The sequence below is a fragment of the Uloborus diversus genome, chromosome 1, assembly GCF_026930045.1.
Source record: "Uloborus diversus isolate 005 chromosome 1, Udiv.v.3.1, whole genome shotgun sequence".
NCBI lineage: Eukaryota > Metazoa > Arthropoda > Arachnida > Araneae > Uloboridae > Uloborus > Uloborus diversus.
Genome location: NC_072731.1, coordinates 128,424,487 through 128,445,814, shown reverse-complemented (window position 1 = coordinate 128,445,814; position 21,328 = coordinate 128,424,487). Strand labels below are relative to the sequence as shown.

General features: G+C 36.7%; 1 protein-coding gene across 1 annotated transcript in view; it reads left to right on the top strand.

The window, feature by feature from the left end:
* Positions 1-21,328, top strand: part of LOC129221222 (mortality factor 4-like protein 1) — a 98,135-nt gene that overhangs the window by 64,704 nt on the left and 12,103 nt on the right. The window contains exons 6-7 of the mRNA XM_054855679.1: positions 14,376-14,470; positions 21,070-21,168. Of these exons, the coding sequence (XP_054711654.1) occupies positions 14,376-14,470; positions 21,070-21,168 (194 nt within the window). The remainder of the gene's footprint in view (positions 1-14,375; positions 14,471-21,069; positions 21,169-21,328) is intronic.

Sequence of the window (21,328 nt, the reverse complement as noted above, 5' to 3'; positions counted from 1 at the left end):
TGGCAAAATGATGAGAATATTTTCTAATCAAGTCATTATAAAGGTTCAACGCCAGACCCTAAGTGGTGATAAATTTGAAGTTGGTAACCCTATCTGAAGCGATCACATTTTTTCCTCCCCCTTACTATCCCTTTGCAGTTCTAAGTTAATTTCGCAGATATATATATTATTATTGTTTGTTAAATCATGAGCGGAAAAAAGTGCTTACCAATGCCTTTTCAGAAAAGTTTACAACAACACCGCTGCTAATTAGCTGTGATAAAACAAACCATTATAAAATACACCGCCAGCTCAGTTATTCCATCCGGAGCTTTAGGGCGGTAACTTACTACAAAACAACCATTATATTTATTTGGCAGTAGCAATTATTTATCGCTTGCAGGAGCATCACAAGAGTGCCATTTTTTTTTTTTTTTTCAAAATTAGCCGATTTTGTATAAGCGGATCCCTCTAATCTGACTTACAAAAAGGTTCCAAAAATTATCGGTTTATACACAGAAATATGCGTTATTTTGCTTTCAGATTTGCTCTTTCAATAAACAATTTGTGACAGATCCGATCTTGTTTATCAGAATTTTGTGAAGGGTCCGTTTTGTTTGATCCGGATTTTGTGAAAGGTCCGTTTTGTTTGATCGGAATTTTGTGATAGGTCCGTTTTGGTTGATCGGATTTTTGTGAAGGGTCCGTTAACGGACCCAAATATCCTCTGGCCAGACCCCTGTTTCTGTTTCACATTTCTGTAGCTATCAAGTGAATGAAATGTCAGAATTCAAGTTATAAGGCTAAATCATTTTATTTATAAATCCAATAATTAACAACTGTAAATAATCTTTAACATTGATAAATGATATAAACAAGTATGAGGGATTTCAACTCTACTCCAAACATCCTTCATGTTCCAAAAGAACATCTTTTCAAAAAAACATTTGACACCCTAACATAAATAACTCTAAAATGTTTCAAAAAAAATTTTAAGTCCCTAACTCTCATGGCGAAATTCTAAAAGCCATCCCCTAAGTGTAGGACGTCGCCTCAACAGCGAACGATCCTCTCAAAAATACGACTATCGTCAGTCGAAAATGAGAAACGCGAGCAGAAGAAGTGATTTTCTTCTCATTTCCCCCCTGCTTATATAATACAGCGCACTCAATGCACGTCACGCCGGATATGCCTACGTAAGAGCTCAGTCTGGATGCTTCCAGAACATTTGATTTGCCGCGGAGCTATCGGGAGAATACATCATCTCCCCTCGTGCTCTGACGTCACATCTTCCTTCCTGATGAAACACGTCGTTCGAAGTCGTTCAGATGTTTACACGTTGATTCTCCCGATACGCGATTTGAAACAAGTGTCCTTTAAGGGACAAGATTAACTGCCTTTTCATTATAAAAGAAATACAAGTGAGTAAAAACATTTACACTTAGTTTACATTTAGCTTTCAAAATGAATTGGTGAGAATATTTCTCAAATAGACATTTTTGGCTATCAACTTCTTTTCTTCCTAGTTTGAGCGGGCTCTGTTTAAACGCTGCTTGTTTATGTCAGCAGTTCTGAAGATATGATACACAGCACATTGTTTTGTCTGCGAGTGCGACTGAAGTCCTTAATAAGCTGAAATAATCTTTTCATATTTTATGTTATTTCTTTAAATTAATTAATGAAATCGTATTCTTCTTGTGACAGTGCAATAAGAATCACACTGCCACACTTTTAATATCCATATATTCCTGCCATCCCCGAATCTATTTTTCAAGTTTTCATACAACGCTTGCCGCGTTGAAGAAGATAGTTTTTCACCCTTCTTTCTCCCGCGCCAAATAGGTTCATTGACCGCACAAGATTACACCCATTACACTCAGAAAGCATCCCTGCTAAATCTGCCATTAGAAATATGCGCCGCCGCCGGAGGAAATTACACCATTTCCGGTTGCATACAAAATATATATTTTAGCCCAATTTTAACTTTGGCTTTGATTTTATCATGGATGGCAGATGTTTAAAAGAAATAGAACCAAGGAGATCTGGAACTCTTTCTTGACGCGTACTAATCTCCAGCACGTTTGAATTGAGGGGGGACACGTCTGGAATGTACTTTATGACTACGATGCTATGTTTGCCCTTGTGTAGCGGCATTAGCGGGGTTTGCCGAAAAAGGAAGGTTATATAGGTAAACCCCCAACGATCACTGCAGTTTTTTTTGAAAAAGTTCCGTACGTTAAACAAGAGTGTTGAGGCATTAACGACCCGGGGCTGGACTTGCTGTCCATGCCCGGGTATAAAAGGAAGATAATGCAGTCATGCCATATATATTTATATATTATGTGTAGTCTAGTATAGTTTTCGATGTTTCCTGTCCTGCGATCATCTTATTTTCAATCTATTTAATATATAATGAATTTAATTATGTTGGAAGAATAAAAGAAAATTATCGTCCTGTCCATTATGAGAAGTGATATATGAAGAAATCAAGGAAGATTACCGACAAAAATAAGTTCTGAAAGATATATTCCATATCATTAGCGTACAATCAATGATGAATACCAACAAGAAGCACAATGAACTGTGTTAAAATTCCGAATCAGCGAATCACATGGACTCCAACAAATAAGACTACCTCTACAATAGTAATGCAACTCCTGCGAATGTTCACCAGTGTAATAACGGGCCCGCTCATCATTTAACGTGAGTAATTTGAATTATAATTACGAGGTACCTCATAACTTCATATATTTAAAATTATACCTTTATTTATATTAATTCTTGACAAATGAAAGATAAGTGATAAGAATGTTCTAAATCAGATATTTGATACATTTCAACTGTTTTCAATAGTTTATATTTTCGTGCGGCTATCAGTATTATGTACTACCACTATACAATCTAAATATATAATATATTGTAACGGATTCGGTGCGACTTCCACTTTCTTGAAATGAAGACACAGTTCTTGATAAAAACACAGGAAATTTATTTACACTATGTACAGGAGAAACCGTTAACAACTGCTAAATTATTCATCAGCAATTATCACACAACACCGTAAACTCAACGTTTACACACGTATTTACTTCCAAATACGAAAACAACACCGCGAAATGCCTCGCTATAAACAGAGCTAATACACACACTCAGTTCGAAATCTGAATCGAAACTCCCCGTTTATCCATCGCTAACGGCTTTTATAAACATCCAAGAATTTTCTACAACATTCCTTCAGCTTCGAGAAATGCGTAGACCGTTATCAAACTTTATCAATGAAAATAAAAAGAATAGGGGTTGTATACTTTAGCCATATGTTAAGGGGCTGTATATTCATTACGGGAAACTATTTACAGGTTACGTTCCTACAATAATTACTATTTACAAGATTTGTAACATTGCCCCCTTCCTAAGGACTGCACGTCCCGGGCAGTACAATCCCCAGAAAGGGTGCCAAACTTCTATCACAAGTTTACAAATATACACATTAATTAATAACTAACAGATACAGAAAACACAATAATAACAAGAAATATTACTAAACATTAAAAGCAAAAAAATTATCTACAACTTTTATGTTATCAACCATGGTTGTTTACGTAATACTCATGAACTATGGCCATAGTATGGGGCTAACCGATCATAATGTACAACCCTAGGTTTTGCATTAGGTGATTTTTGGATCCTCACTACGACGTCATTTAGTCGGTTAAGGACTTTGTAGGGTCCATCCCAATGCGACTGCAATTTGGGTGAAAGACCTTTCCGTCGGATGGGATTCCATAACCAAACCTTGTCGCCTTCGTTGAATTCATGTCCGGTAGACCTTGTGTCGTATCTGGTCTTCATCTTCTCCGCCGCGATGTTGATTCGCTCTCGTGCGAAGTTATGAACGTCTTCCAACCGGGCCTGGAGATCCTGGATGTACTCCTCAGGCGATGAAGGCGCATCCGGAGGACGACCGAAGACGAGATCACAAGGTAGCCGAAGCTCTCGTCCGAAGAGCATCTGAGATGGGGCAAATCCGGTAGTCTCGTGGATAGCACTGCGGTAGGCCAGCAGGAACAAAGGTAGCTTCTTGTCCCAATCCTGTTGATTTCTGGATACCACAAGTGAGAGATTGTTCAGGATTGTGCGGTTAAATCTCTCCACCATGCCGTCCGATTGTGGGTGTAGTGGTGTTGTCCTAGTTTTCTCAATTCCGAGAATTTGACATAGGCCCTTAAACACAGCAGAGATGAAATTCCTCCCTTGATCGGAATGAATCTGCAAAGGGGTTCCATATCTCGAGATCCAATGTTGGACTAGAGTCTCTGCTACGGTGGTAGCCTCTTGATCTGGAATGGGAAATGCTTCCGGCCATTTGGTGAAGTAGTCGATGGAAACAAGAATGTATTTGTTCCCATCAGCAGTTCTTGGTAGAGGACCCAGGATGTCGATCCCAATTCGTTCGAAAGGAGCTCCAACGTTGTACAGATGTAGCTTCCCTCTGCTTCTCTTCTTCGGTCCTTTACGAGCAGCACAGGCGTCACAAGAATGGCACCACTTCTCCACGTCATCCTTCGCCTTGCTCCAGAAGAAGCGCTCGCGAACTTTATTGAGGGTTTTCAAGACACCAAAATGTCCTCCAGTCGCACTACTGTGTATTTCTTTCAGAACATCTGAAATCCTTGATCGGGGAAGTAGTAACTGCCACCTAGATGTTTTGCCGTCATCAGATTCCCATTTTCGGTACAGTACTCCGTTCCGTAAATGGAGTGAGTTCCATAAAGCCCAGTATCTTTTTGTTGCAGGAGTGAAGATGGAAACGTCCTGCCAGCTAGGGCGTCGACTGTCACTTTCCATGAACTCCAAGATTGGTTTTATGTCGGGGTCTTCAAGTTGATCTTTTCGAACTTGGTCATCACTCCATGGATCAGGTTCTGATGAAGTTGGAGTCACTGTCACCTGATAGGCAGTAGGGCTAGTCGTTCCATACTGTTTCTCGATTCGGGAACAATCATTGCAGTTCTCAGGACAGGGTCTCCTTGATAAAGCGTCAGCATTACCGTGAGATAACCCTTTTCGGTGCTTGATCTCCATGTCATATTCCTGGAGCCGCTGTATCCACCTGGCTATCTGGCCTTCTGGATTCTTGAAGTTCAAAAGCCAAGTTAACGAGGCATGATCTGTCCGAAGCAGAAATTTTCGGCCGTAGAGGTAATGATGGAAGTGTTCTACAGCTTTCACTATGGCCAGTAACTCCTTTCTGGTGACGCAGTAATTTCGCTCCGACTTTGATAAGCATTTGCTCCAGTAAGCGATGACATGTTCATTTCCGTCAATTTCTTGGGATAAAACAGCTCCGATGCTCTCGTTGCTCGCATCAGTGTCCAGGATGAAGGGTTTTTCAGGCTGAGGATAGGCGTTGATGTTAAAGCCTCCTTCAGTCGTAGAAATGCATCTTCGCATTCTTTGGACCATTCAAACTTTTGCTTGCTCTCCGTCAGCTTATGCAAAGGTCGTGCAATGTTGGAAAAACCCTTCACAAACTTCCTATAGTACGTGCAGAGCCCCAGGAAACTTCGCAGCTGATGGATGTTTTCGGGACGACTCCAACTCTTGACCGCAGATACCTTCTCTGGATCGGTTTGCACACCCTCAGAAGAGATGATGTGACCAAGATAGTTCACTTCCCGGCGGAACAAATTACATTTGGACGGGCTTAACTTCAGATTGGCTTCCTTAAGCTTTTGCAGCACCTTCCTAAGATTTGCCAGATGTTCTTCGAAGCTGCGTCCCACGATGATGATATCGTCTAAGTAGACCAGACAGGATTCGTAAGAGAGTCCTCTTAACACTGTCTCCATAAGACGCTCGAACGTAGCTGGTGCATTGCAGAGGCCGAAGGGCATCACTTTGAACTGCCATAAGCCTTGTCCAGTTGTAAACGCTGTCTTCTCTCGGTCATCAGGGTGTATCTCAACCTGCCAGTAGCCGCTCTTCAAGTCCAGGGTCGAAAACCACTTGTGTCCGGAAAGAGTGTCCAAGGTGTCGTCTATCCGTGGAAGAGGGTAACTGTCTTTCTTGGTGATTTCATTCAGTCGTCGGTAATCGACACAAAATCTGGTGGAGCCATCTTTCTTTCGGACCAAGACGATGGGAGAGGCCCAAGGACTGGATGAGGGTTCGATTACATCATTCTCCTTCATCTCTTTCAGGAGGGTTTCAACCTCTTCCTTCTTAGCGAACGGTAGTCGTCTTGGATGCTGTTTAATAGGGGGGTGTTCTCCAGTGTAAATCCTATGCTGCGTTAAATTCGTACGGCCAACATCCTCCGATGTAGATGAAAACAGATGCTTGAAGTCGTCCACCAATTGTTCCGCAGCAGTTCTTTGATCCTTCGATAAGGGTGCACTCCCAATTAACTTCGATGTCAAGGACTCAGAAGACACAGTCTCGGGGGAATTGATTCTTCTAATGATGCAGTTTACGGGAGTACAAGTTGCTAACACTTCGCCTTTCCGGATATTCCTTGGCCTTTCACTCACGTTGGCGACTCTCACAGGAATTACATCCTTGGAAAGGTCCACAAGCGTAGATGCCACCAGCACTCCTTTTGGGTTATTGCTTAAGTTGGGGTATTCAATGAGTCCAAATCTAAAACTATTGCTTTCTTCAATGGAGCCGGGTATTAATGATTCTGACCTTGAGGGAATTGATAAATCTGTTTGGGCAATTATTTGATGAGCGGATTTTACATCACTTTCTGCAGGAAAGACTGCTATGTCTTCTCTCGTCGAGTGCAGCTCGTTAGTCTTGAAGTCGAGGTTGAAGTCATACTTCTTTAAAAAGTCCAATCCGAGAATGAAGGGGTCTATGATAGCAGCAACGAATGCGGTATGATGGTAAATGGCATTTCCAAACACAATTTCCAAGTTCACTTTACCTTCAATCTCGATCTTGTCACCTGTCACAGTTTGGAGGGTAACGCAGGGCGGCGTCCACAGAATGTTGAGTCCAAATTGACGAGCCACATCTGTTCTAATGATCGTAACATTGGCTCCAGTGTCAATAATCAGTTCGCAGGGAAACCCGTTTACATATGCGTAAACAAACAGTCCATTACTGCCGCCACTCGTCGATGAAATCTGGAAAACTTTAAGATGGGGCTCATTCCAATTTGGCGACCTCCGCCCCGCGAGATTGCCATGGCTTAGTTTTCCTGGACCTGCGAGGGAGAGGTGCTCTTCCCTCTGGTTTCTTGACGAGCTTCACAGTTTCTTCGTAAGTGACCCTCGCCACCACATTTCCAGCACTTAAGTGATTGTCCATTATGGTCCTTGGGAGCCGAATTCCTTTTGAGGATTCCTGCAATTTCTTTTATTTGCTTTTCCAGATCGGCAAAACGTGACGAAACCGGATCAGGCTCATCAGTTTTCACGCCGCGGATTGAATGGCGATCCTTGCGGGTTGCTTGCTGGGCGGCCTCCAACTTCATTGCATACACAACAGCAGAACTCAGGTCTTTGACATCCGCCATCCGTAGAGCTTTCTGGATTTCCGGATCTCGAACCCCGTCGATGTAGTAGTTGAGTGCCAGGTTGTCTCGAACATCCGCAGGACAGTCACAAAAAGCAAGATGAGACAATCTCTCGACGTCCGCCGCTAGCTCTTGCAGGGTTTCCCCGGTTTTCTGGAAACGGGATTTCAACTGGAGTCGGCTGAAATCTTTCTGGCACTTCTCACCGAAGCGAAGCTCCAACGCAGATGTGAGGGCGGCGAAATCCAGGCGCTGGCTGTCCGGAAGGGTCTGGAGAATGTCCGCTGCGTCACCTCTCAGGGATGCTGCAAGATGACAGGCCTTGGTAGCAGAGTCCCATCCGTTCGCTTCCGCCACTATCATGAATTGAGTTTTGTAAACCTGCCACGAAGTTTTCCCATCAAATGTGGCAAGTTTAATGGACGGTCGAGCAACCGATGTGGGAGCGCCAAACTGTACAGAGCTGCTTTCCGCGGTAGCCAATCTCCTTTCCACGTCCTTAAAGATCTCTTCTTTAAGTAGATGAAATCTTCTATCTTCATCTTCCAATTTATTTTCTACAGCATTGAATCGGCTTTCAACGGTATCAAATTTTTCTTCAATTGCATCAACTCGATGCTCTATGTCATTAAATTTATTTTCCATCACAGTCTTTACCGAAATAAGGTCGTTTTTAATTTCCTCTTGGTTAGACGCTAAGTCCTTTTTCAGCACCGTTAAATCGCTTTTTAACTGGTCTTGATTTGCCAACATACTTGCAGTCAGATCACTTTTTAATTGTTCTTGACTAGCCGCCATATCATTTTTTAATTGTTCTTGATTAGCCGCCATATCATTTTTTAATTGTTCTTGATTAGCCGCCATATCATTTTTTAATTGTTCTTGATTAGCCGCCATATCATTTTTAACAGAGTTGATTGCATCAAGAAGTTGTTTTAATTGTTCATCCATTGCGCGAGTAATCACCATAAAAATAAAGTCCAAATTTAAAAAGTCTTTATGAAAAAATGTCCAAAGTCACACTTACTGCAAGAAAGTCCTGAAGTAGCCCCACGTTGGGCGCCAATTGTAACGGATTCGGTGCGACTTCCACTTTCTTGAAATGAAGACACAGTTCTTGATAAAAACACAGGAAATTTATTTACACTATGTACAGGAGAAACCGTTAACAACTGCTAAATTATTCATCAGCAATTATCACACAACACCGTAAACTCAACGTTTACACACGTATTTACTTCCAAATACGAAAACAACACCGCGAAATGCCTCGCTATAAACAGAGCTAATACACACACTCAGTTCGAAATCTGAATCGAAACTCCCCGTTTATCCATCGCTAACGGCTTTTATAAACATCCAAGAATTTTCTACAACATTCCTTCAGCTTCGAGAAATGCGTAGACCGTTATCAAACTTTATCAATGAAAATAAAAAGAATAGGGGTTGTATACTTTAGCCATATGTTAAGGGGCTGTATATTCATTACGGGAAACTATTTACAGGTTACGTTCCTACAATAATTACTATTTACAAGATTTGTAACAATATCATCATAACTAATTATACTGTATTATAAGTTTATATTCAAATTATGCTTCATGTGTTATTTTGTGCATGTAGTAATTCTTTGAAAATCTATCAATCTATCATTACAGCAAAAGGAAATCAAATCATATATATTTTTAATATTGCATTTTATGAACCAATCAATCCAGTAGAAGTGGAAGACTTCATATATAACTAACTTCGCTCAACCTGCTTCTAATGCAATGTACGACCACCATTACACTTCTAAACAATTTTGTTCTGTAAATTTAGTTCATTAGACAATTTTAAACTTAGAAAGTTTCTTTTTTACAGAAGTATCGCTAATCTTTTAGTATTTTGGTAGTGATCTTTAAAGACTTCCAATGCGCTTCTTTCTTTCAAAATATAAGTAATCCGATTTAAAAAAAATCTGCACATCAGAGAAGTTTCTGATCATTGCTCAAAATTTAACTCTATGACAGGGTGCCCACAGAAGTGATTATGGCGCAAGTTACGCCATCAAAATTTGGGGGGGGGGGATTTTTTATTTATTTTACTTTATTTTTATTCAAATTATTTACTCATATTATTTTACTTTATTATTTTCATCTGTGTATGTGTATTTTGTTGTGGAGGAACGAGCACACTTTTCTTTCAAAATGTGAGCATTAAGTGTAGTGAAATTAGACTGACTACACCGCTAGTAGAAGTGAACCTGCAAAACATGTCCACAGCCTGAAGTTGAAGAAAATAAAAAACACGTGGAGCATTTTTCCTCAAGGAAAATCTGTATTTATTATCTTTAGAGATTGCTTAAGTTGTAGAACAATATCTTCATTAATATTTAAAAAACATTTTGAAAAATAAATATATCAGCCGCTATGATACAACGAAACAAAATTCAATTTACGAACATGCTGGTTCCATGGAATATAAAGCATTTCCATAACACACAAAATAGGCCTAAAGGCATTTTAGAACTTTAAAATTGACATCACGTTGTATTACAACCTGCCAGGAGTAAAGAGCATTGGCAGACATCACGAAATTACGACAAATTACTACATGCAATACATGACGGCTATGAGAGGTGAGAGAGAGAGCGAAAAAGATCGCTCAAAGTATTTAAAGTATTCACATGGCTTTCAAATTAAGAATATGCAAAACACAGGATGTGGTGCAAATGCAAGAAAGTTAAAGATGTGTTGCCAATCAAAAAGTAACTCAATCTAAAAAAAACTCTCGCGGTTATAATATACAATGAACTGGCGACTCGGTTCACCCAAAAGTTCATTCATTTGACTGAGTTATCGCGACCGATCGCACGAATGACGTCACAACATGATGCAATATTTACATCGAAAAAGGATTGATTCTGCATGATGCAAAAACGTATTTTTAATGATTTTTTTTTTCAAATTAAGTGATTCTTTCACTTTTTGTGAAAGTTTAAATTAAAAATCTAACACAAAACAACAATAATTAAAAATAAAAAAATAGGTAAAAAAATAATTAAATAAAAAAAGAGGGTTAAAAATAAAAACGCGCTAAGGCGTTCAGTAATATTTGGGGGGGGGGGGGTGCCGTTAAACTTAGGGGGGAGCACTCCTGTTTTATGAGCAACAAGCAGGGGAAATATGTGAAGCTAAAAGATGCATGATTTTTTTACAGGCCAAAGTGTAAAAGCGCTGTAAATTCAATGGATTGGAGGGGTGGAAGGAAATAATTGAAAAAGTTTAGGTTTCATAACTTTTTAGTTCAGATTATTTTAGCAATTAACTTTATTTTTGTGATACAGATGTCACAATTGTGAATTTCGCAGTTCTTTCACTTGATGTAAGGCAGTGGCTCCTCGCTATTGAAAATAAGATATGCTACATTTACATTAATTCTTTATTACAGTGATTTGCTTCAATTGTGTTAGTACATTAGGGTAGTTCAAAAATCACTTTAAAAAAGTTTCTCCTAGAAAACAGGACACCACTCAATGTTTTTAGACTTGTGGATGGTAAAATACTGGAAGAATTTTAACTTCCTATTCCAACTGAAAGAGGGTGCTCGACCCCCTCCCCAAACTTCATAAGTATGGGGAGGGGGTTAAAAAAATACATTGAAATGAAAAAACAATGTTACATACTATAATCTACAAGAGTTATATGTATATTTATTGCAATAAAATAATTGCTTATATAAAAAAAAACAGCTGGGGAAATTAAATGTTTCTAAATTTGTGACTTTTTCTAGTCTAGGGCTAATGTTAAATTAAGGTGTCATTGAGCAACCTCACAAAAAACATGAAACCTTTTTGAACCCAAACGATAACATAACATCTCATTTTTGATCCATTTAGTAAGTTGATGCTTTTTATTAATACAGTAAAACCTCGTTAAGTCGTCATTCAAGGGACCAAAAATTTTTGACCACTTATGCGAAGTGACAACTTATGTGGAGTGGGAAATTAAGGAAGAAAAAAAAACCTTTTATATTGGGTTGTTCGGAAAGTAATTTCGTTTTTTCCCGTCAGAGGACTTAATTACGTTTTTTCAAAACCAACTTCACACTTAAGCCGCATAACCATTATATGTCTTGAGAGCTGATATTGCAAGGCTTGTGTGTGAAAAAGTTCTATTAATTCTACGCAGTAGTTTTTGGTTGGTGCCCTTTTAAATATGGAGAGCAATAAGCAGCATTTTCGTCATATTTTACTTTTTTACTTCAGAAAAGGTAAAAATGCTGTCCAAGCGAGAAAAAAATTCACAGATGTGTATGGAAAAAGGCGTGTTAACAGTACGCCAGTGCCAGAACTGGTTTGCAAAATTTCGATCCCGCAATTTTGATGTCGAAGATGCACCACGGTCTGGAAGGCCGGTCGAAGCTGACAAAGATGCGATAAAGGCATTAGTTGATGCAAATCGGCGAATGACCACACGAGAGATCGGTGAGAGATTAAATTTGTCGCATTCGACTGTTTATGGCCATTTGAAAGGCATGGGCTTAACCTCGAAGCCAGATGTGTGGGTGCCCCATGTCCTTATGGAGCGAAATTTGTGTCGTTGCGTTGACGCGTGTGATTCGCTCCTCAAACGTCAAGAAAATGATCCATTTTTGAAGCGGACTGGGGGCGAATTACTGGGGACAAAAAATGGGTTGTATACAACAATGTTAAACGCAACAGGTCATGGAGCAGAAAAGATGAACCGGCTCAAAGCGTGTCAAAAGCAACATTCACCAAAAAAAGGTGATGCTCTCCGTTTGGTGGGATGTCAAAGGAATCGTTTTTTTTTTTTTTGAGCTTTTGCCGGACAATACAACGATTAATTCAGAAGTCTATTGTCATCAGCTGGACAAATTGAATGATTCACTTAAAGAGAAGAGGCCCGAATTAATCAACAAGAAGGGTGTAGTGTTCCACCAGGATAATGCGAGACCTCACACAAGTTTGGTCACTCGCCAAAAACTTTTACAGCTTGAATGGGACATACTGCAACATCCACCATATTCTCCAGATCTGGCGCCTTCCGACTACTATTTGTTCCGGTCCCTGCAAAATTTTTTGGATGGCAAAACCTTTACCTCAAATGAAGATGTCAAAAACCACCTGAACCAGTTTTTTGCCAGCAAGGACAAAAACTTTTATGAGAGGGGAATTATGTTACTGCCAGAAAGATGGCAAAAGGTGTTGGAACAGAATGGCCAATATATAATTTAATAAAATATTTATTCATTATACGAAAACTGTCTTTCATGTTCCCCAAAAAAAAACGAAATAACTTTCCGAACAACCCAATATATTCATGAATAGCAGTAGAATTCTGTGAGAAAAACAATAGCTTATGTAAAAGATGTCTATAAATTAGTGGAAATTTTAAAAAGGGGCAAAATACTAATGATAGTTACTTTGTTTTATTTTCTCTTACTTAATATCAACAATTTATTTTAATGTAGCTATTGTATATCAATACAATCCTTCAATGTTGACTGAAAAGGTTGTTTCTTACGAAAAAGAACTATCTCTTCTAACATACATCAAGCCTTAAATTTTATGTTTGTTGTTCCTTGTGAACGGATGTTAAATACTGACTAACTTTCTCCAGGTATTAGATTTTGTATATCTTGCTGGAAGGAGTTTGATTCATACTCTTGGCACTCGGCAGAGTCACAGCAAGAAGTGTACTTTGAACGACCAGAACGGAGGATGGAGATTTCAAGGAAAAATGACTATCAAACAGCCTTTCAACAAAGTCCGACACTAATTTCTAAGATCCGATAAGGAAAAGGAATTTTAGAAAACAATTTTTGAGTGACTAGTTAAGTGGGTAAAATCAAATTTGGTGACCAGTTAAGGAGGATCATTTTACATTGAATGAGACCTTGTCGGGACCAAAGAAAAACGACCACTTAAACGGAGTGACCACTTAACCGGTCGACTACTTATTGAGGTTTCACTGTAGTAAGTTTAAAAAATATAAGGGGTGTCTTGGACTCGAGCTGAGAGAGAGAAAAAAAATTTTTTTTTGAACCACCCTTAGTACATATTTTTGATTATTTCAGCTTGAGTAAATTAAATTTGGTAACCATTGTTTGTAAAGTTTGAAAATGAGGTAAGTTTTATCAAAATTTGAGATGTATATATTAATGTTGCAAAATGAAGGTGGAGATCAATAACCTGGAATTTTTCTCAAAACCACCTGGAAAACCTGGAAATGTCAGGGTATTTCATTCTTGAACTTCCGTGGCAACCCTGTAAAAAATGTCTGTAACAGAATTAATTGTTCAACTATAAAAACCGACTTGAAACAAGTGGAAGTTGTCAAAATGTCTTTCCAACTGCAAGCCAGTTAGGACTCTCCTACTGTTTACTGATAGATATGGAGCAGAACATCTTTTAGATGGCAGGTCCTCTTGGTTGTTAACTCTGGGGACGTATTTGAAATACTATGTTTACATAAAGTTAAGGCTCTTCCCTTCTTTCAATTAAAAAAAAAATTAATTTAATGTTCAATATGCTATTTCTTCACAATAAAATAACATTGCTTTATAAAACCAAATGTTTGTTTATACAACAAGAAATTTTTGTTACATGTTCAAAATCATTTATCCAGAATAAGAGTACATCATTGTTTCCAATTTATTTACCAATTATTCCAATTTATTACGCAACCAAATCTTTCTAATCTATTAGTACTGGAGATTTATTGAGCAAGCTCATTAAATGTTTTGAAACCAACCTGCTATGATCATTTAAAATATAGAAGTAACCAATGTGTTAGTATTTTACACATTTTAAAGCCAGTTTTCCTAATTTTTGGGGAAGAAACTTAAAAAGGAAATTTTATCATTTCAGCTACCCCGACTGCCACTTCCTCAGATCATAGCACAGAGAATGAGCCAGAACCTCCTGTTAAGAAGAAGCGGTCACGGCCTGAGCCTTGTTTCTTGGTGAGATTATTGGCTTTAAACTAGGGGGGCAAGTGCCCCCCTACTTTTTTTGAGCCATGGGCAGAGCAGTGTTGCCAGATGAACAAATCCAGATTTCCCCAATTCCCTTCCAATTTTTTTCCCAAAAAGCGATTTTTTCTACCAGAATTCCCCAAATTAAAAAATTATTTTTCCTCTAATATTTTCAGAAAATGAATAGACTTCCTCTAATATTTTTCTCTTAAAAAAAAAAAATCCCCCAAATAGCCAAATTTGCGTATAAAATTCCCAACTTTTTTTTCCCTTCCCATTTTCGCTTTTTTTTTTTTTTTTTGTCATTATCTTTATCTTTCTTTATCTGTACTAATAATAAAGCTGAAAGTCTCTCTGGATATCTCTCTGTCTATCAGGATCTCTGTGACGCGCATAGCGCCTAGACTGTTCGGCCGACTTTCACGAAATTCGGAAAAATATTAGTTTGTAGCATGGGGTGTGCACCTTTAAGCGATTTTTCGAAAATTCGATTTTGTTCTTTTTTATTCGAATTTTAAGAACATTTTCCCTAGTAAAATTATCATAAGATGGACGAGTAAATTACCAAGCTATCATAACGTGGAACCGTAACGTGGGCAGGCCAATTGGCGAGAAATTCAAAACGCATTATTTGTAGATATACAGGGGAACCAAACGACCTTTTAATTTTTTAGTACGGGCAAAGCCATTCGGGTGCCACTAGTCATAAATACAAGCGCCTGACTGAAAGATAAAAAATAGCCAAATGTTGTTTTTTTTCTACTTGCATTTACTACTCTGCTTCTGTATGTACATTTGAATTTATCCAAGAACATTCTTCATCACACTTATTTTTACCCGTTTCACGTATCAACTAGTTATTCACGCAGAACATTAATGCGAATTCCGTAGCATAATATTCCATATAATGCAAAATGCGAATTCCATAAAGTTGAGCAAAGCTAAACTAACGCTGTTTGATACAAACAATATAACTACTACTTTTTCACGCGAATCTAAATACGAAAAAAAAATCTTTTTTCCTTGAGGTTTTTTTCCCCCCAGGTTTTTCCCAAGAAAAAATTTTTTCCCCAAAGAATTCCCCTCAAAACCCAATTCCCCAAAATTTTCCCAGAGAGCACCAGATTTCCCCAAAGTGGGGAAATTTCCCCCAATCTGGCAACACTGGGGCAGAGTTATTATTTTGCCCCCCTAGTTTTTAAACGAAGGATTTTTTTAAATGGTTTGTCAAATGATCTATACCTTATTTTCAAACGATAGTAAATTGCAATTTGAATATTACCAATGCAATTGTTGTGAATTATATGCAAAAGCTGTATCCTTGTCTTCAACCACCAATTAGTAGTTTCAACCTATAGTTTATCTGTTTTTAAACTACACCACAATGGCGCAATCTGAAGCCCAGAAGATGCCCGTGTACCTGATCCCAAAGTGATGATGAACACCCCCCCCCCCCCCATATATATAGGCATGTAGTAATCCTAGTTTACTAAATTTCAGTAGAAAACTAGGATTACATGCCAAAAAAAATGAGTGTTTTCGAGAAAGAGCGGACAGATTGCATTTCGATGTATTTCTAGAAGCATTTCCGAAGCGAAATTTGCTTTTAATCTTTTAACTGGCGCTCACATGAATGAACAACCAACCATGTAATACACTGGTCGAAATAGAACAGTGGGGCAACCAGAAAGGGGGCTCTCAGCCTCCCCAGAATGCTGAGATGAATGTTTTTCAAAACCTTTATTATTGATGAGAAGGAAAAAAACACGTCTTGGGAAAACTAAGTAATTTTTAGAAATTAATAGTAATGAGAGGAAGATATTAATTTCTTTTAAAAATAAATCTTTGAATTAAGAATATTCAAAAGTAACAGCTTGTTACTTTTTTAGTAACAGCTTGTTATAACATCCCCCCTCATCCTGTTTCTTCCCCTTTTTCCCGGAAATAAGAAAGTATTCAAAATACTGCTCTTCCGAAGCCCCCCTCCTCCCCCTCACACACCGGAAGCATTATGGAGCATCTTAATTTTATTTTCAGGTCTTCAATTTCGCGAATTTTCCAGGGGAAATACCCCAGTCACCGAACAACATCTAAAATCGCTTAAAATTGCATTTTAGAGCTTGAGTTTTAAAAAATTACTGACCTTAAAATAAAAAATTTGGCCTTACAATCACGTTTTTAAGACTTGAATTTCAGAAAATATTTGGGCAAGGGTCCCTATACCGCCTTCCTCCAACATCATAACGAATTAGGTTTTTTAAGCTACACTTACAAAAAATTTGAGTGAAATTAGCTCCTGAATATAAAACATTGCTTTAGTTTTTAGCACCATAATTTTGAAAACTTTATTAGGGAAGAGCTTCAGAACCTCCTTCCCCTAAAATACTCAACGTTTGTCTAAAATTGCGTTTTTGAAACTTCAGTGTTGAAAGCAGAGGAAAGAAGAAAATGAATTCGACCTATTAAAAAAAGAAATCGATCCTTAAGCCCCATCCGTTTCCCTAACGCCGATAAATATGGCCTATAATCGCATTTTAAAGCTTCAATTTCTAGAAATTCTGCTTAGACCCCTGTACCTGTTGTTCCCCGAACATCAACATTTGCAAATTTGTGCTTCTTCTAACGTTGTTTTGTCTTACTTTACTGTTCAGCACAAAGGTATTTATTTATCTTATTAGTGACTTAAACGGGCCTTACATTTACACCGCCTTTTATGCAATTTGTGTTTTTTTTTTTTTTTTTTGTTTTCAGAATTTATCTTATCAACGAAGAAAATAAAATTACGTTTTGAAGCTACAAGTTCAAAATTTTTGAAACCCCAGATCCCCCTTTTCTATCAGATCTAAATTTTAATTTTCCTTTCTCGATGTGCCCCCCACCCCTAAAAACTTTTTTCTGGTTGCGTCACTGAAATAGAATATCACTTTGGTTCAGGGCATAAGTTGTATGTGCACATTACTCTCTGCAGCTCTGTTCTGTTTAAACTGAACAACATACATTACGTTAAAAGTTATTATCATTTCTTAAATTTATTTATTTGTTTTCTGAAAAAGTGGATTTTTTCATTATTTTAGTTGAATGGCAGAATATGAATCCAATAAATTTCCCTTGAAAAAAAAAGTCTGCCCCCCTCACTTAACGTGGCCAAGTTACGTTTCTGGGTGAGATTAATTTTCTTTTCAGATGCAATAGAAATTTTCTGCTTTGAATGGATCAGAAATTTGGGCTGGGGAGCCAGACTGATTTTGGGGTAAAGGAGTCAGAATCTGGAGTCAAAGATTTTAAGTTCCAAGAGTCATAGTTGGTCATTTTTCATCAGAGTCAGCAACTCTTCCAGTGTTGTGGTGTCAGAGTAGGACTGAAGTCGGAGTTGTAGGCTATAAAATTCCGTCATCAGTTGAAACCAGAGTCAGTCATCTTCCTGTCGGCATCGCAGCCCTGCCAGAAATCAATATAAATCAGTAATTAGTTGAATGTTTTCACATGTTGATGACCCTAAAAATACTAATGCTAAGAATCTTATTTTGAGTTTGAATCTTTCCAAATCCTTTTAAAACAGGGTGGGGACAGATCAGGGAGATCAGGGAAAAGTCAGGGAACTTTATTAATCAGGGAAATATCAGGGAATTTTGAAAAAATTATAAAAAATCCGGGAAAATTGATTTTATGAAGAAAAAAAATTTTTTTTTTTGCTTTACAAAATTAAGTGCTCTAATTCCCTATGCACTTTCCGCCAATTATCTGTTCAAAAAAAAAAAAAGTAAAATAAAAATGAGGTGCGATTATACACTGCCGCATATTTGTGCATCTTTTTTCCTCAATGTCTAAAGTATTGAATCTTACTTATTAACCACAGTATGAACTTCCTAAGATTGCTTCTGTGTCTGTTAGGTTGTTTATTTTACGTAGTTTGAAACTTCCCTTTACGCTTTCAATGCTACGTAAAATAAACAACCATACGGGCAAAGAGGAAGCCTTCATTAATGCCTTAGCTCCTTTGCCTTTATTACATTGTCTCGAAGTAATTAGCCTACTGTGATCACGATTTCAAGAAGAAATCTTTGGTTTTTGAATTAATACTATAAAAGCTTAAAAGTTATTACTTCTTAGCGTTTTTCATTTAATTGCTAAAATTGAACTTTCAATAAAAAAAACTTTGTTTTTGCCGTTATACTATTTGTTGTCACCGCAGATTATAAAGGTTTTCTTTTCTTCAGACTTAAATAATTCTTTAATTTTATAACCAAGTTGTATTCTTCTTTTATATATTTTAAAATTAACTAATTGCTTTTTTTTTTCTTTTTTTCTTGCATTTCAAAGTTGTTTATTACAAAAGCAATCTAAGATTTTTTTTCGTTACATACTGAAATCATTTGAAATAGAGTTAACTTGTGTACTTAAGAAAATATCTTAATTTTTTTATTGTTAAAATGCTGTATTCATTCATTAAAACCTATGTTCTTGATTAGAGAAAAGCTCCCTATGAATGGATGTCAAATGGTTTCATCTGTTTTGCATAAATATTTCAATTAGTTATATAAGAATAACTACATTACTTCTATTCTTTCACTATTACTTGTTATTCTTGCAATAATTATACTGTTTGAAAACTTAGTTCAAAATAATTTCAATTACTTTTTAGTTCTATCATAAATACACATATGTTTTTAAGAGTAATTTTAATAGTTTAATTCTGGAAGTGGTTTCAGGAAGTAAAGTTTTTTTTTTTTTTTTTTAATTATCTCTAATTTTTTCGTGTAGAAAAATTTAATATCCTGTTTTGTAGGGTTTTTTTTCCCAAAAAAATTGACTTGATATGTTTTTTTTAACCATTTTATTAAAAAAGTAGCATCTTTTTTAAATATATCTTTAGTTCAATAACTTTACACAACTTAAAACGTTTAAAATACTGCATTTTATACAAACATACAATGGATTTCAAGTAGAGCAAAGAAAGAAAAAAAAATATTATAGGTAACGTAAATCAGGGAAATTTGGTGAACTTAATCAGGGAAATCAGGGAAAAGTCAGGGAACTTTTTTTCACAGTTCCTGTCGCCACCCTGTAAAATCATTTCTGAAACCATTATCAATAAGCAAAAATAAAACATTTGAACCATGTAACAGTATATTACATGCCTAAAGATTAGTAATGGTTTGTTTTTTTAGAGAGCAGTGGAGTCACATTGCTGCAAATTTCTGAAAGCTTTATAAAAAATCTTAATCTAGGATATTCGTTAATATAGATCTTTTATGGGAACAGAGGCTATGCCCACTTGACAAGTGTTTTTATACCATTGTTTTTTCCCTGCCATTTTCAAATGCCACCAATATGCAAATAACTGTTCTTTCACATTATTTTAAACTTAATTTTGATTTTTTGTTTTATTATTCAATTATGTTGCCAAAAGTATTATGGAAATTGAATTTTTGACATTAATTATTAGATGAGAATAAAATGGAAATTCAGTTATTATTTCAAAGTTTGTTGAATTCTCTAACATCTGGTTTCCGTAGTCTAAAAATTAAGGCATTTTCAGAAGTTTGAACCAAACTACAAACAGCTAAGAACAAAAATTTTCTGTTACATGATTCCATGTTTATTCGGTTTCTAAAGATTCGTTTTTTTCTTATGAAAATTGCATTTAAGAAATTAATAATTCCTAGAATTCTTGTAAAATTAAAACATTCATCTGAAAGAACTGCTTTGAAGTGGCAAAATAGTAAATACACTATTATTTTTCATTAGTTTTATAAAACAAATTTTCTTTAAAAATGACTTTTTCTAGTAGACTGATACTTATAATAACTGTTGTAATTAAGATTTTAATCAGAGTTTATCATTTCAAAATAGCTGTTTCTTTTCTAACAATTAAATTTGCCTTTTTTTTTTTTTTTGCTGCAGAAACATATACTAACATTGTGAGAAATCTACCCATGAAATTATCTGCTTGTATTCTGCGTTAGTACTGATCTGTACTATAATTAGTACGGATCAATTAGATTTTATCAGACAGAAGTTGTATTGATTAGCTTAACGAAATAAGTTTTAACCAACTAACTAAATTTTCAAAAAAAAAAAAAAAAAATTTCTACCAAGTTAGTCCTTGTAACAAATCCCGTTTCAAACCTACAAAATCATGTTCAGTTAACATCCATCTTAATCTCAAGGTATTACCGATCTATTGGATTGTTCAGAAAGACTTGGGCATGTGTTTTGTTTCTTTAGGGGGATGGGGTGGGGGGGGGGAGAGGGCTTGTTTTTTTGAAGCACTATTCTAAGGTGTTCAACTGGTTTTATATCCTAGTCATAAACTTTGATCTCAACCCTGTGCATGAAAGTAGAATTACTATTTGATTTAAAAAGCGCTTTCTTGTTCTTCCTATTTTCAAAATTCTCAAAATTAAAAGGAAAAAAAAGAAAGAAAATAAGAAAATCTTTCAGTATTTTATGAAAGAACTTGAAATATCAATTATTTAATATCTAGAATATTGAGGTTTGAAAACATTAATAGTTCCTAATGTATGAGATTTCTAATTGTTGGTTAACTTGTGCACTATATTTAGTCTTTCTTCCCCAAAATGTAGGAAGATCTGGACTCGAACACTGAAGTAAGCATCACAATGCCTCCTGAGTTGAGGAATCGTCTGGTGGATGACTGTGATCTGGTGACAAGACAAAAGAAGGTGAGGAGAATCTTCAAAAGCTTTGTTTACAGGAAAGCCATTTATAGCATACATACGGAATATATAATGACGTTTGTATATACTCAGTTCAAACTAAAACCTTATTTTCAGAGGGGTTATTAGATATATTTTTTGTGTAAAAATTTTAACCATCCAAGTC